The sequence below is a fragment of the Phaenicophaeus curvirostris genome, chromosome 16, assembly GCF_032191515.1.
Source record: "Phaenicophaeus curvirostris isolate KB17595 chromosome 16, BPBGC_Pcur_1.0, whole genome shotgun sequence".
NCBI classification, from domain to species: Eukaryota; Metazoa; Chordata; class Aves; order Cuculiformes; family Cuculidae; genus Phaenicophaeus; species Phaenicophaeus curvirostris.
In genome coordinates, this window is record NC_091407.1 from 14724087 (window position 1) to 14737004 (window position 12918).

At 63.0% G+C, this 12918-nt stretch overlaps 1 protein-coding gene across 1 annotated transcript; it reads left to right on the forward strand.

Moving 5' to 3' along the window:
* Window positions 1–2398: 2398 nt before the first annotated feature.
* On the forward strand, window positions 2399–12097 carry TFAP4 (transcription factor AP-4). Its single transcript, XM_069869788.1, has 7 exons — window positions 2399–2528; window positions 7452–7617; window positions 8114–8212; window positions 8750–8920; window positions 9285–9422; window positions 11086–11244; window positions 11728–12097. The coding sequence occupies exons 1-7, from the start codon at window positions 2440–2442 to the stop codon at window positions 11920–11922; spliced, it is 1017 nt and encodes a 338-aa protein (XP_069725889.1). The 5' UTR covers window positions 2399–2439; the 3' UTR covers window positions 11923–12097.
* The last annotated feature ends 821 nt before the right edge of the window (window positions 12098–12918 follow it).

Below are 12918 nucleotides of genomic sequence, written 5' to 3' on the forward strand. Positions count from 1 at the left end.
ACTGCTAGCCGTGTGTGCCCCTGCTAGCCCCCCATGGCCATTGTCAGCCCTGTGCCCCCCTGTCAGCCCCCCCCTGGCCACTGCCAGCCCCCAGACCCCCCAGCAGCCCCCGAAGCCCCCCTGACACCCAGATGACCCCCGTCACCCCCAAAACCCTGAGCCTCCAGGCTGCTGGGAGCCCTTGCCAGCCCCTCAAAGTCCCCCCACCAGACCTGCAGCCCCCAAGATCCTCTGGCACCCCCTCCAAGCCCCAAAGCCCCCCTTCAGGCCCCCTCCAAGCCCCCCTGCCATTCTCCCCAAGCCCCCTCAGAGCCCCCAAGCCCTCCTGCCAGCCCCCCAAGCTCTTTCAGAGCCCCCAAGCCCCACTGCCAACCCCCCAAGCCCTTCTTCTAGCCCCCCAAGATCCTCTGCCAGCCCCCTTGAAACCCCTGCCAGTCTCCCTGAGCCCCCTCAGAGCCCCCAAGACCCCTGCCAGCCCCCGAAGTTCCTCTGCCAGCCCCCCAAGTTCTTCTGCCAGCCACTCAAGCCTTCTCAGAGCCCCAAAGCCTCCCTGCCAGCCCTCCAAGATCTTCTGCCAGACCCCAAGACCTCTGCTAGCCCCCCGCTAGCCCCCCAAGCCTCCCTGCCAGCCCCCTAAGCCTCTCAGAACCCCAAAGCCCCCCTGCCAGCCCCCCCAAGATCTTCTGCCACACCCCAAGATCCCTGCCAGCCCCCCAAGATCCTCTCCCAGCCACTCAAGCCCCCTCAGAGCCCCAAAGCCTCCCTGCCAGCCCCTCAAAGCCCCCCTTGCTAGCCCCCCAAAGTCCCCCCTACCAGCCCCTCAAAGCCCCCCCTGCCAGCCCCCCAAGATACTCTGCCAGCCCCCCTAAAGCCCCCCTGCCAGCCACATCACCCCTGTCACCCCCAAACCCCTGAGCCTCCTGGCAGCCTCCAAAGCCTGTTGTGACCCCCTGGTCACCCTCAGTCCCAGGGGCAGGGCCAGGCGCTGTGGGGCAAAGCCGTGGGGCAGAGGAGGGGGCGCAGCGCTCTGGGGTCTGCCGGGGACAGGCCGGGCCGGGCCGGGACGGGATGGGATGGAATAAAGTAGAATGGGATGGGAATGGGGATAGGACCAGTCAGAATAGGGTAGGGTATGATGGGATGACATAGGGATAGGATAGGATAGGGATAGGGATAGGGATAGGGATAGGGATAGGGATAGGGACAGGACCAGTTAGGGTAGGGTAGGGTAGGGTGGGATGGGATAGGATAGGGTACAGGTAGGGGTAGGGACAGGACTGGTCAGGATAGGACAGGGATGGGATAGGATAGGGACAGGACTGGTTGGGATGGGATGGGATAGGATAGGGACAGGACTTGTTTAGGGTAGGATAGGATAGGATAGGATAGGATAGGATAGGATAGGATAGGATAGGATAGGATAGGGACAGGACTGGTTGGGATGGGATGGGATGGGGACAGGACTTGTTTAGGATAGGATAGGATGGGATAGGGATTAGTGATAGGGATTAGGGATAGGAATTAGGGATAGGGATAGGACTGGGCCAGCACCGGCGGGTCGGTGCCGGGGGTCGGTGTAGCGGGGCTCGGTATGTGTTGCGGGGGTCGGTCCCGGGGGGTCACTGTGCCCGGGTCAGTGTGGGGTGGCCGGTGTGCCCGGGAACCGGGACGGGGGGGGTGGTGTCGTCGGTGTGGGGGTGTCAGTCTGGGGGTTCGGGGTGGGGGGTGGGGTCGGTGCCGGGGGGGGCAGTGTGTCTGGGTCGGGGGGGGGGGGGGGGTCAGTGTGGGGGGGGTCGGGTGTGTGGGGTGTCTGTGTGTCTGGGTCGGTGTGGGGGGGTCAGTGTGGGGGGGCCGGTGTGTCTGGGTCGGTGGGGGCGTCAGTATGGGGGGGTCGGTGTTGGGGGGTGGGGGGTCGGTGTGGGGTCGGTGTGGTCGTGGTCTGGGTCGGTGAGGGGGGGTCAGTGGGGGGGGGGTCAGTGTGGGGGGGGTCAGTGTGTTTGGGTCGGTGTGGGGGGGGTGGGTGTTGGGGGGTCGGTGTGGGGGGGTCGGTGTGGGGGGGTCGGTGAGGGAGGGTCAGTTTGCGGGGGTCGGTGGGGAGGGGGGGTCGGTGAGGGGGGTCGGTGTAAGGGGGGGGGGGGGTCAGTGTGGGGGGCTCAGTGTGCCCGGGTCGGTGTGCGTGGCGGGGGTCGGTGAGCCGGGGGGTGTCGGTGTGTGTGCGCGTGTCGGTGTCGGGGTGCGCGTGTGTGTGTGTGTCCGTGTGTCTCGGTGCGTGGCCCCTGTCGGTGCCGCCCCGGGGGCGCTGGCTCCCGCCCTTTGTTTACCGGCGCGGGCGGCGCGCGGGGGGGGGCGGGGGCGGGCGCCGCGGAGCCCCAGCTGTTTCCCGCCTTGAGCCGCAGCCGAGGCCGCCCGCAGCCGCCGCCCGCGCGGCCCGGGCCCGGCATGGAGTACTTCATGGTGCCCGCGCAGAAGGTGCCCTCGCTGCAGCACTTCAGGAAATCCGAGAAGGAGGTCATCGGCGGGCTCTGCAGGTGCGGGGGGGGCCGGTTTGGAAGGAGGGGGGGGGGGCGCAAAACGGCGGGGCCGCCGCCGCCCGCACGTGGTCGCGGCCGCGCACATGGAGCCGCGGCGGGGAGGGAGCCGGGGGGGGGGGGGAGCCGTTTGGGGGCTGCCAGGGAGCCCCACGCGGGGCACCGGGCCCGGGGGGGAGCACGGGGGGGTCGGGGGAAGAGGGGGGGGTCTTGCGGGGGGGGGTGTGTGAGCGTGTTTACTGCCGGGCCTGGCCGTGACTCTGCAGCCCGCCCGGAGGAGGCGGGTCGCGGCGGGGCTGCCGGGACATGTAGGACATGGAGTGTGGGGGGGGGGGGGGGGGCACAAAGAGAGCGGGGACCCCCCCGTAACGGCAGCGTCCGAGCCGCGGGACGGGAAGGGGGGGAACGGGGAAAACACTCCCCGCCCCGGGGTCTGAGCCGCTCGGGGGCAGCGTTGGGGGGGGGGGGGGGGGGGGTCGCGGATCTGCCCCGGCGGATCTGCTGGGGGGGGGTCCCGGGGGCGCCTGGGGGTGGGGGGCTGTATCCTAGGAAAGCTCGGGGAGGGGGGGGCTGTATCCTGGTAAAGCTCAAGGAGGAGAGGGATGCATCCTGGTAAAGCTTGGGGAAGGGGAGCTGTACCCCCATGTTGCCTGGGGAGGGGGGGCCTGCATCCCGGTAGAGCTCGGGGAGGGGGGGGGCTGCACCCCCGGTAGAGCTCGTGAACGTTGGGGGGGCTGCATCCCAGTGATGCCGGGGGCAGGGGGGCTGTACGCCAGTTAAGCTCGGAGAGGGGGGGTGCTGCATCCCTGTGATGCTCGTGGATGGGGCGGGGGCTGCATCCCGGTGATGCTCGGGAGAGAGGGGGGGGCTGTACCCTAGTTAAGCTCAGAGAGGGGGGGGTCTGCATCCCGGTGATGCTCAGGGAAAGGAGGAGCTGCATCCCAGTGATACCTGGTGGGGAGCGGGGGGGCTGTACAGCAGTTAAGCTCGGGGACTGGGGGGCTGGACCCCGGTAAAGCTTATGGACGGGGGGGCTGCATCCTGGTGATGCTTGGGGAAGGGGGGCCTGCATCCTGGTGATGCCTGGGGGGGGGCTGTACCCCAATTAAGCTCGGGGAGAGAGGGCTGCATCCTGGTGATGCTCAGGGAGGGGGAGGTTGCATCCCAGTAAAGCTTATGGATGGGAAGGGGCTGCATCCCCTGTAAAGCTTATGGACGGGGGGGGGGCTGCATCCCCTGTAAAGGTTATGGACGGGTGGGGGGCTGCATCCCAGTGATGCTTGGGGAAGGGGGAGGCTGCATCCCAGTAAAGCTCAGTGATGGGGGAGGGCTGCATCCCGTTGATGCTGGGAGGGGGCGAAGGGCTGTATCTTGATGATGCGGGGGGGGGTGGGTGTGAAAGGGCTGCATCCCAGTGCAAGGCCCACAGCCCTTCCCCACTGGTTCAGCTTGGGGGGGGGGAGCTGCATCCTGGTGATGCTTGGGGAGGAGGGGGCTACATCCTGGTGGGTGTTCTGGGGCTCTGGGGGGGCCCACGGCCCTGCCCCATTAGCTCAAGCTTGGAAGGGGGGCTGGGCAGCATTCCTGTGATGCTTGAGGAGGGGGCTGCATCCTGTGATGCTTGGGGGGACAATGCCGACGCGCAGTATCCCAGTGATGCGTGGGACACACACACATGTGCTGCATCCTGGTGATGCTTGGGGGGAGGCTGCGTCCCGGTGGTGATTGGGGCAAGGGGGCTGCATCCCAGTGATGCTCAGGCTGTACCCACACCTGAGCGCCCCACAGCATGTGGCTGTGGGGCAGGAACCCATGCAGCGGGGCAGCTTTGCTGGGGTCCCCCGTGGTAGCTGCTGTAGGTGAAGGGAGGGGAAGCACAGGGAGCAGGGAAACACGGGTTACCCTGCCCGGGCCTGGGGGGGCTGCATGGTCCCACACTCACCCCAGGTGTGGGGCAGAGCTCTGGAGGAGCCTCATGGCCTTTCCTGAGCTCAGGGGTTGCGCTGCCATCCAGCTCCAGGAGCTGGGGGTTGCCCTGCCTGCAGACTTGAGGCTGCCCTCCTTGTGAGCTCAGGGATACCTTTCGTGCAAGCTTAGCAAGTTTGGGGACACCCTGCTTGCAAGCTCAGGGACACCCTGGCTGTGACCTCAAGGAGCTTGGAACACTCTACCTGAGAGTTTGGGGATGCCCTGCTCGTGCGGCCATGCGTCCTGTGCCCTCCAGCGCAAACCGCGGCACTCGTGGGCAGAGCAGCCCCTGCCACGGGCTCACTGAGCCCCCAGCCTCCTCGCCAGACGGCAGCTCTGACACCCCCATGCACTTGCTTCTCTCCAGGTTGGGGCGAGCGTGATGTCCCCACTGGACTGTGCTGGTGGGTGCTGCACCGGTGGGGCAGGGTGGACCAAATTCTGCTCACTCAACCCAAACCACAGCACTGGGGACACCCCAGGGGCTTCTGCCCTGTGAAAGGGCTCTGGTGGGTGTCATCTGCTCTCCTGTCTCTGTCCTGTGGTGCTAGGTGCCAGGCCCGCTTCTAAATCCACTTTTTTTCCCCCCTTTTCTGTGTGTAGCTGTCACTTCTCTGGTCTCTTCCCAGGAAGAGCAGCTGGGGCAGGTTGCGGGAGGTCTGCCGGCGAGGAAGCAGGCTCTTCCTCCTTCCCCGGTATTTAAGAAACCACTTCCGCGCTGCCCAGTCCTGGGCCTCTCCATCCCATACCCTTTGCGTAGCCACGGTTGGTGGGCAGCTGGACATCCTGGAGCAGCGCTCCGGCCACCTTCCCATCCCAACTGGGCATCGCTGTGCTGGGGGAGAGAGCCTTGGAGCTGGTTTTTGCAGGACAAGGGAGATGGGGGTTGGCCACTGGCGGAGAGGAGCCGTGTGCCACCAGCCTGCTGCCAGCAGGTCTTGCTTCATGCAGCGAGTGGCTGCTTCCCGCAAGTGGGCAAAGCCCCCGGCTCCCATTGGGACCTGCACGGGACAGGTCCAGCGCAGCAGGTGCTTGGCACCCAGCACCAGCCTGCACTGGGATGCTGCCTTGGCAGCAGGGACAAGCATCTTCTCATCCTAGGATGAGCTGAGCTCCTTCCCCATCACCCTTGGACCGAGCTGGGGTCACTCCTGGTCCCCTTGGACCGAGCTGGGGTCACTCCTGGTCCCCTTGGACCGAGCTGGGGTCACTCCTGGTCCCCTTGGACCGAGCTGGGGTCACTCCTGGTCCCCTTGGACCGAGCTGGGATCACTCCTGGTCCCCTTGGACCGAGCTGGGCTCCTTCCCTGCCCCTCCAGGATGCGCTGGGCTCCTTCCCTGTTGCCCTGGGCTGAGCTGGGATCAATCCTCATCCCCTTGGACTGAGCTGGGCTCCTTCCCCGTCCCTCTAGGACGTGCTGGGCTCCTTCCCCACCCTGTGTATCTTGGAGGAGTTGTGGGAGGCTCCAGGTGCTGCCTGGGCACGTGGCTGTTGCTGCAGGGCTTGGTTTGCTGCTTTCACCTCCGGACTCTCAAACCTCCACAGTTCCTCCCTGGCGCCACAGGGATGGCAGGGCGCTGGGCTTTGCCTTTCCAGCCTGGTGTCAGGAGATGCTGGGTGGGACGGTCCTGTCTCCCCATCCCGGAGCCTTCTGGCACCCTGGGTGGGAGGCTGAAACCCGTCTTATCTCACCTCACGCCAGCAGCCTGGCCCTTCTGTTTAGTCTTTGGTGCCACGCGGTGTCCCTGGTGCCGCTGGCAGCCTGACGTGCAGCCCGTGGGTGCTGGGTGTCTGTGTGCACTCGGGAGCGAGCTGCTCCTGGCAGAGGCAGCCACCGGCTGCTGGCCACCTTGGTTTGGTGTAACAGCCACCTATCACCCTGCCACTCGGCTTATGAATTGCTCATGTTGGCCACTGTCCCCGCAATCCAAAACCCTTGTTGGGGTTCGGATTCCTTGCTCCCAGGGCTCTTGGAGGAGAAGCGGAGCATGGGTGAAGAAGCTGGACCCCACAGCAGTGGGATTTGCTCATGGTGCTGATGCTCTGGACTCATGGATGTTGGCTTTGGCCAGCTGGAGACTCCTTCCCACCAGGGTCGCCAGCTCGGAGAGGCATTTCCCGGCCCATCTGCGGGGCGAGGGCGTGGGGGGCGGCGGCAGGAAGCAGGCGGGAGCTGTGGCTTGGGGTGGGACGGGGGCTTCTCTGCTGGGAGCTGTCATCTGGAAGCCATCAGCAGGGTGGGAGGGAGGGAGCCGCCTTCCCGGGGCCACACACACCGGCTGGCCCCGCAGGGACCCAACTAGCTGGCCTGCAGCCTCCTGTGCCGGCCCAGGGGTCCCTCCCTGCCTTCCCCTTGGCTCCCCTCGCCCTAAGTTGGCGCTGGTGTTGGGCAGCCTGTGGCTGAGCTTGGTGGACCTGGGTGGGTACAGAATCATAGAATCACCAGGTTGGAAAAGACCCGCCGGATCATCGAGTCCAACCATTCCCATCAGTCACTAAACCATGTCCCTCAGCACCTCATCCACCCGTCCCTTAAACCCCTCCAGGGAAGGTGACTCAACCACCTCCCTGGGCAGCCTCTGCCAGTGCCCAGTGACCCTTTCTGTGAAAATTTTTTTCCTGATGTCCAGCCTGAACCTCCCCTGGCGGAGCTTGAGGCCATTCCCTTTCATCCTGTCCCCTGTCACTTGGGAGAAGAGGCCAGCACCCTCCTCCACAACCTCCTTTCAGGTAGCTGTAGAGAGCAATTCGGTCAATTGGAGCGTTGGATACAGGGCTAGAGAAACCTACCCATCTGCTTCCAAGCTCACCAGCATCGCAGCCGTCGTCCCCTCGGTGTTTCCCATCTCTTTGGTGTCTTGGCATCATCATTGCAGCGCAAGGGGGATGTGGTGGGATTGAGACAGTGGCAGGAGCGCAGGCCCCTTCTCCCTAACCTTTTGCCTCTCTTGCAGCTTGGCCAACATCCCGTTGACTCCAGAGACCCAGCGGGACCAGGAGCGGCGGATACGCAGGGAAATCGCCAACAGCAACGAGAGACGGCGGATGCAGAGCATCAATGCTGGCTTCCAGTCTCTGAAAACCCTCATCCCACACACGGATGGGGAGAAGCTCAGCAAGGTGAGCAGGATGTCACCAGGGACACGGTGATGTGAGATGCAGGCGCTGGTCCTGCACATGGTGGTTTTTAGCCTTGCAGGATGGAGCTGAGGGAGTAATTGGGGATATTTGCAGATGCTGATTCACTGATGGAGGTCTTTCCTGAGGACCATTCATTGGTGGGAGTGGGTGTGTGTGGCAAACTTGGTGTTGGGGAGCAGGCTGGGTACGTGTGAGAACATTGCGGGAGCAGAGTGGCCCCACTGTGATGGGGCGTGAGGCGAGGAGGTGGCACTCAGTGCCTGGTTGGGTTCCCGAGGTGGTCATGCTGGTGGTTAACGATGGTGGAAGTCGCAGGGGAGACCTGGAGGTGAAGCAGAGCCTAGATGGAGATGCTGGGGCTGGGCAAGGAACTGCGCTGCTGCTTCTGAGGCAGGGAGGGAGCTCGGCAAGAGCGGGGCTCAGGGGGTTGTGGGCGTCTCTCCTGCCTCAGCGTGCCCTCCTGGCTCTCCCACAGGCAGCCATCCTTCAGCAGACGGCCGAGTACATCTTCTCCCTGGAGCAGGAGAAGACTCGGCTACTGCAGCAGAACACCCAGCTCAAGCGGTTCATCCAGGTAGTGCCTGCCTGCACACCCCAGGGACAGGAGGGGAAGGAATGGGATGGTCCCAGCTGGCTGGGAAGGGGATGTTATCACTGTTCCTTGGGGTAATGGTGAGACTCTTTGTCCGAATAAGCCAACGGGTGGAGATGTTTTGCACCCTCCTGGCCGGGCTGGGGAGCCTGGTTCAACCCAGCATCACCTACCCGGCAGGGGGCGAAGGGCTGGAGTCCTGCTTTCCGTTTGGTTTATTGGGATATGGCCTGGTGGCATCTCTGGCTCTGGGCTGGCCCCGGTGTCACAGTGCGAGAAGCAGGTTTGCATGAGGCTGTGGGGGGCTGAAGGCCTAAAGGGGGTGTGTGTGCAGGGTATAGGAGCCCCTCCAACCCCAAGCATGGACCCTCGTGCTGCCCATGTCCCTGGGGAGCCCCTTCCCTGCAGCGAGTTACGTTGGGGGGTGGTCACGGGGGTGGCACCACCCAGATGTGGTCCAGGTGGAGGGGAGAACATCGGAGCTGGTCCCTGTACCCTGACACCGTGTTCCTGCGGCAGGAGTTCAGTGGTTCCTCCCCAAAACGGCGACGAGCCGAGGACAAAGACGAGGGGATTGGCTCGCCGGATATCTGGGAGGACGAGAAGGCTGAGGATCTGCGGCGGGAGATGATCGAGCTCCGGCAGCAGCTAGACAAGGAGCGCTCGGTCCGCATGATGCTGGAGGAGCAGGTGAGGACACGGTTTAGTGATTGATGGGAATGGTTGGACTCGATGATCCAGTGGGTCCTTTCCAACCTAGTGATTCTATGATTCTATGGCACGTGGGGCTGGATCTGGCTGTGGCACTGCTGCCTGCGTGGCACCGTGCCGGCCACTCAGAGGTGAGCTCTCCGTGCTAGAGCGCCCCAGGCACACCGGTGCTGCTGTGGTGTCACGGGCCATCTGCTCTGGCCACCGTGCTCCGTGCTTGGCCGTGGGCTCTGTGGCTCCGCTGTGCATTCCCTGCGGTGACCCTGTCCAGCAGGGATCCGGGGGTGCCGTACTGGGAGCAGGCTGGGCTCCCCTCTGACGTTGGGGCTCTTTTGGTTGCCAGGTTCGCTCTTTGGAGGCCCACATGTACCCCGAGAAGCTGAAGGTAATCGCTCAGCAAGTGCAGCTCCAGCAGCAGCAGGAGCAGGTGAGGCTGCTGCACCAGGAGAAGCTAGAGCGTGAGCAGCAGATCCGAACCCAGGTGAGCGCACAGATGCTGCCCCAGCCCGTGGGGACATCCCGTGGGCCTCCAGGCGATGCAGCTGGGCGTGTGGGCAGGGAAATACAGGGGGTTGATATGGTTCAGTGATACATTTTGCACCTCCTGCCTCTTAGGGCTGGCTGGGAGGGACAGTGATGTCCCAGCAAAGCTCTCACCCTTGGGAAATTGGGACGGGGTTGGTGCACGGCTCTCCCCATGCTCAGGGGAGCTGCCCCCTCTGTTTCATGGGGGTGGTTGTGGCTTGAACCGTGCCGCGGCAACTTCCAAGTGGCTCCGTTCCGCAGTACCCTGGGATTTGTACAGGGGAGGTTGTTTTCTGGTGAGCAGGGATTCAGCTTCACGCTAGTGAGCCAGGGGCTTTCCGAGACTGTGCTGGGAGGTGCTGGATGCAGCTGCCCCTGACTCATCCCCCCAGGCACCATCTTCCTCCCCGCTGCGCGCTGGCCATGGGTGAAGAGTGGCTCTGGTGAGCTGTAGTCCTGCTCCGGCTCCCACCAGACACGATTCCTTGCCCCTGGGCGATGAACGGGCATCCATGCCCGTGATGCCAGCAGTCACGACAGCCCCACTGCCAGCAGCTGATGCAGGTTGCGTTCCCCGTGCCGGAGCGGATGCTTTGCAGTGGCGTGGAGGCCAACCCCCTCTCCGCAGGCTCATCTCTCACTCCCGCTGAGTTTTGGGGACCTCCAAACCGTTCCCTGCCACCCACCAGGCTGGGAAATGGGAGCAGGTGGTGCTGCTGTGCAGATGGAGCAGGACTGCGGGGATGAGAGCCTGCAGCCTTTTCCCCCGGCACAGTTGGGATTTGCTGACAGTGGGGGGAGCCTCGCACCGGCGCAGCGGGGAGGCCAGCGCAGTCCTTGCTCGCTGCTGGCTCCCAGTCCTTGCTCGCTGCTGCCCTCGAGCTCAGCCTGGGGGACACCAGCCTGGGGAGCTTCAAAGGGAGGGAGAAAAACCAGCTTCCTCCCTGCTTTGGCTTGTGCCGAGCTGCTTCCCCGCAGGATCCCTGCTGGCCACCTCCCGGGGAAGTTCAGCCTATTTTTAGGTGAACTCTCCTTAGCCTCCTGCTAGGGCGGATTTTCCCGTCCGCTGTTGCAGCAGGGATCTCCGAGGGGTGCGGCAGCTGTGCAGGTGATGGGAGGACTGGTTCTTGCCTCTCTTGGCTTAAAAGCCTTAATCTTTTCCCCTTTTTGATACAAGGAATCCTTCATGTTCTGCTCTCCCAAAGCTAAGGTGATGGCAGCTTTTGTAGAATCATGGAATGGTTTGGGTTGGAAGGGACCTCAAAGCCCATCCAGTTCCATCCCCTGCCATGGGCAGAGACACATCCCACTGGATCAGGGCTCAAAGCTCCATCCAGCCTGGCCTTGAACCCCTCCAGGGATGGAGCAGCCACCACTGCTCTGGGCAACCTGGGTCAGGGCCTCCCCACCCTCACAGAAAAACTTTATTTCCTAAGATCTCGTCTCTCTTTCAGCTGTCATCTTCTTGTGTCCATAAGGGATGGCTGAACTGGAGCAGCTGAGCTGCTGCTTCAGCTTTTACAGGCTCTCAGACTTTGGGCCGGCGGGTGCTCCCCTGATTTCTGCTGTGCCCAAGTCCCTGCTGACCTCAAGAGGGTGTTTTTTGCTTCTCTCCCCAGCTCCTGCCATCACATGCTCCCCCAGCACCCACCCACCACCCCACCGTGATCGTTCCAGCACCACCTCCCTCCCATCACGTCACTGTGGTCACGATGGGCCCATCCTCGGTCATCAACACGGTCTCCACATCCCGGCAAAACCTGGACACCATCGTTCAGGTAATGAGGGCTCTGGGGCGGCGACAGTGGTGGCTTTGGTGGGTCCTGAACCCTACCGAGTGCATTGGAGCTTGGGGACATGATGCTGGGGTTGTTAAGCCTGGCGGAGACTGAGGGGAGACCTCATTGCTCTCTACAACTCCCTGAAAGGAGGTTGTGGAGAGGAGGGAGCTGGGCTCTTCTCCCAAGTGCCAGGGGACAGGACGAGGGAGAATGGCCTCAAGCTCCGCCAGGGGAGGTTTAGGCTGGACATTAGGAAAAAATGTTTTACGGCAAGGGTCATTGGGCACTGGCAGAGGCTGCCCAGGGAGGGGGTTGAGTCACCTTCCCTGGAGGTGTTTAAAAGATGAGTGGACGAGGTGCTGAGGGACATGGTTTAGTGTTTGATGGGAATGGTTGGACTCAGTGATCCAGTGGGTGTTTTCCAACCTGGTGATTCTATGATTCTGTGATGTCCTGATGGGTGGTGGTTGCCCTCGGCAGGCGATCCAGCACATCGAGGGGACGCAGGAGAAGCAGCTGCAGGAAGAGGAGCAGAGACGTGCTGTCATCGTGACGCCGGCGCGTGCTTGCCCCGAGCCGTCCGCCTCCGACACCGCCTCTGACACAGAGGGCAACGACAGTGACTCCATGGACCAGAGCAAAGAAGAGCCCTCGGCAGATGGGGAGCTGCCCTGACACCCCCTGGCTGGCAGCTGGGGAGGGGGGCTGGGGTAGGGGGGGAACGTCAGAGAATATGCTGAAATTTTTAAAAAATACAACGCGATTTGGGTCTCTTTTATGACCTTTTTCCAATACTGTAAAGCAGAGTGCTAGAAGCAGGCAGAGGTCACCCTGCAGCTCCTGAGGGGGGGGTGGGTGCTCGAGGGGGCCGCAGTGGGAATTGGGGGGCTTGGGGCATGGCAGAGGGGTAGGGATGAGGTGGTCACAGCCCCCCAACCCCTTTTTAGCAGTCCCCACACCTGCCAACCCACCAGGAATCCTGCCAAGCCAATGGCAGCCTCCGCCTTCCCTTGGGATAGGGCCTTCAGTTGGGATCTTAATTTGTATTTTGGGGTTTTTTTTCCTCCTCTTTTGTGTTTTGTTCTGAATTAAATGTTAGTTTTAAAGCAGCGGGGAGATGCCAAGTGACATGGCAGCAAATGCGGGACGGGCATCCCTGGCTTCAGGGTACGAGGAGCCCCACCTCGGCTCCCGCACCCCACGTGGGGCAGGGAAAACCCTTTTGGAGAGTGAAACCAACCTGGGATTATGCCATTTGACAACTGGCAGGAGGGCTGGCACGTGCCACCCCCCAGAGTTTCCAACACCCACTTCCTCAGCATGGGAATGATGGTTTGGGGGCTGATTTTACACCCCAATCCCTGTCCCCCCCGCCCCCATCCCGCTCCCATCCCTCCTTTAAGCACTTAAACCGGTTTGCGGGGTCTGTCAGCTCCAAAGAGCTTTTCTACTTTGTGATTGTGTTGCTTGGGTCTGTCATGGCGGGCAAGGGGGTCCACGCTTTCTGTGTCCCCCCTTCGCCCCTGCCGCCCCCCACCCGGCTGTAGGGTTTTAGGCCAGTCGTGTGTAGAGCCTCAGTGGTATTTGGTAGGTTCCCCCCCCAGCCGCAGCTCTTTCTCGGTTGCTTTCCCTTTTTTTTTTTTTTTTGGTGTTTTTTTTTACGATTTTCAG

Excerpts from the sequence above, each read along its gene's own strand:
- TFAP4 (XM_069869788.1), top strand. The coding sequence starts at position 2,440 with ATGGAGTACTTCATGGTGCCCGCGCAGAAGGTGCCCTCGCTGCAGCAC. Across the intron at positions 7,618-8,113 it reads ATGGGGAGAAGCTCAGCAAG|GCAGCCATCCTTCAGCAGAC; the intron begins GTGAGCAGGATG and ends GCTCTCCCACAG. Across the intron at positions 11,245-11,727 it reads ACCTGGACACCATCGTTCAG|GCGATCCAGCACATCGAGGG; the intron begins GTAATGAGGGCT and ends TGCCCTCGGCAG.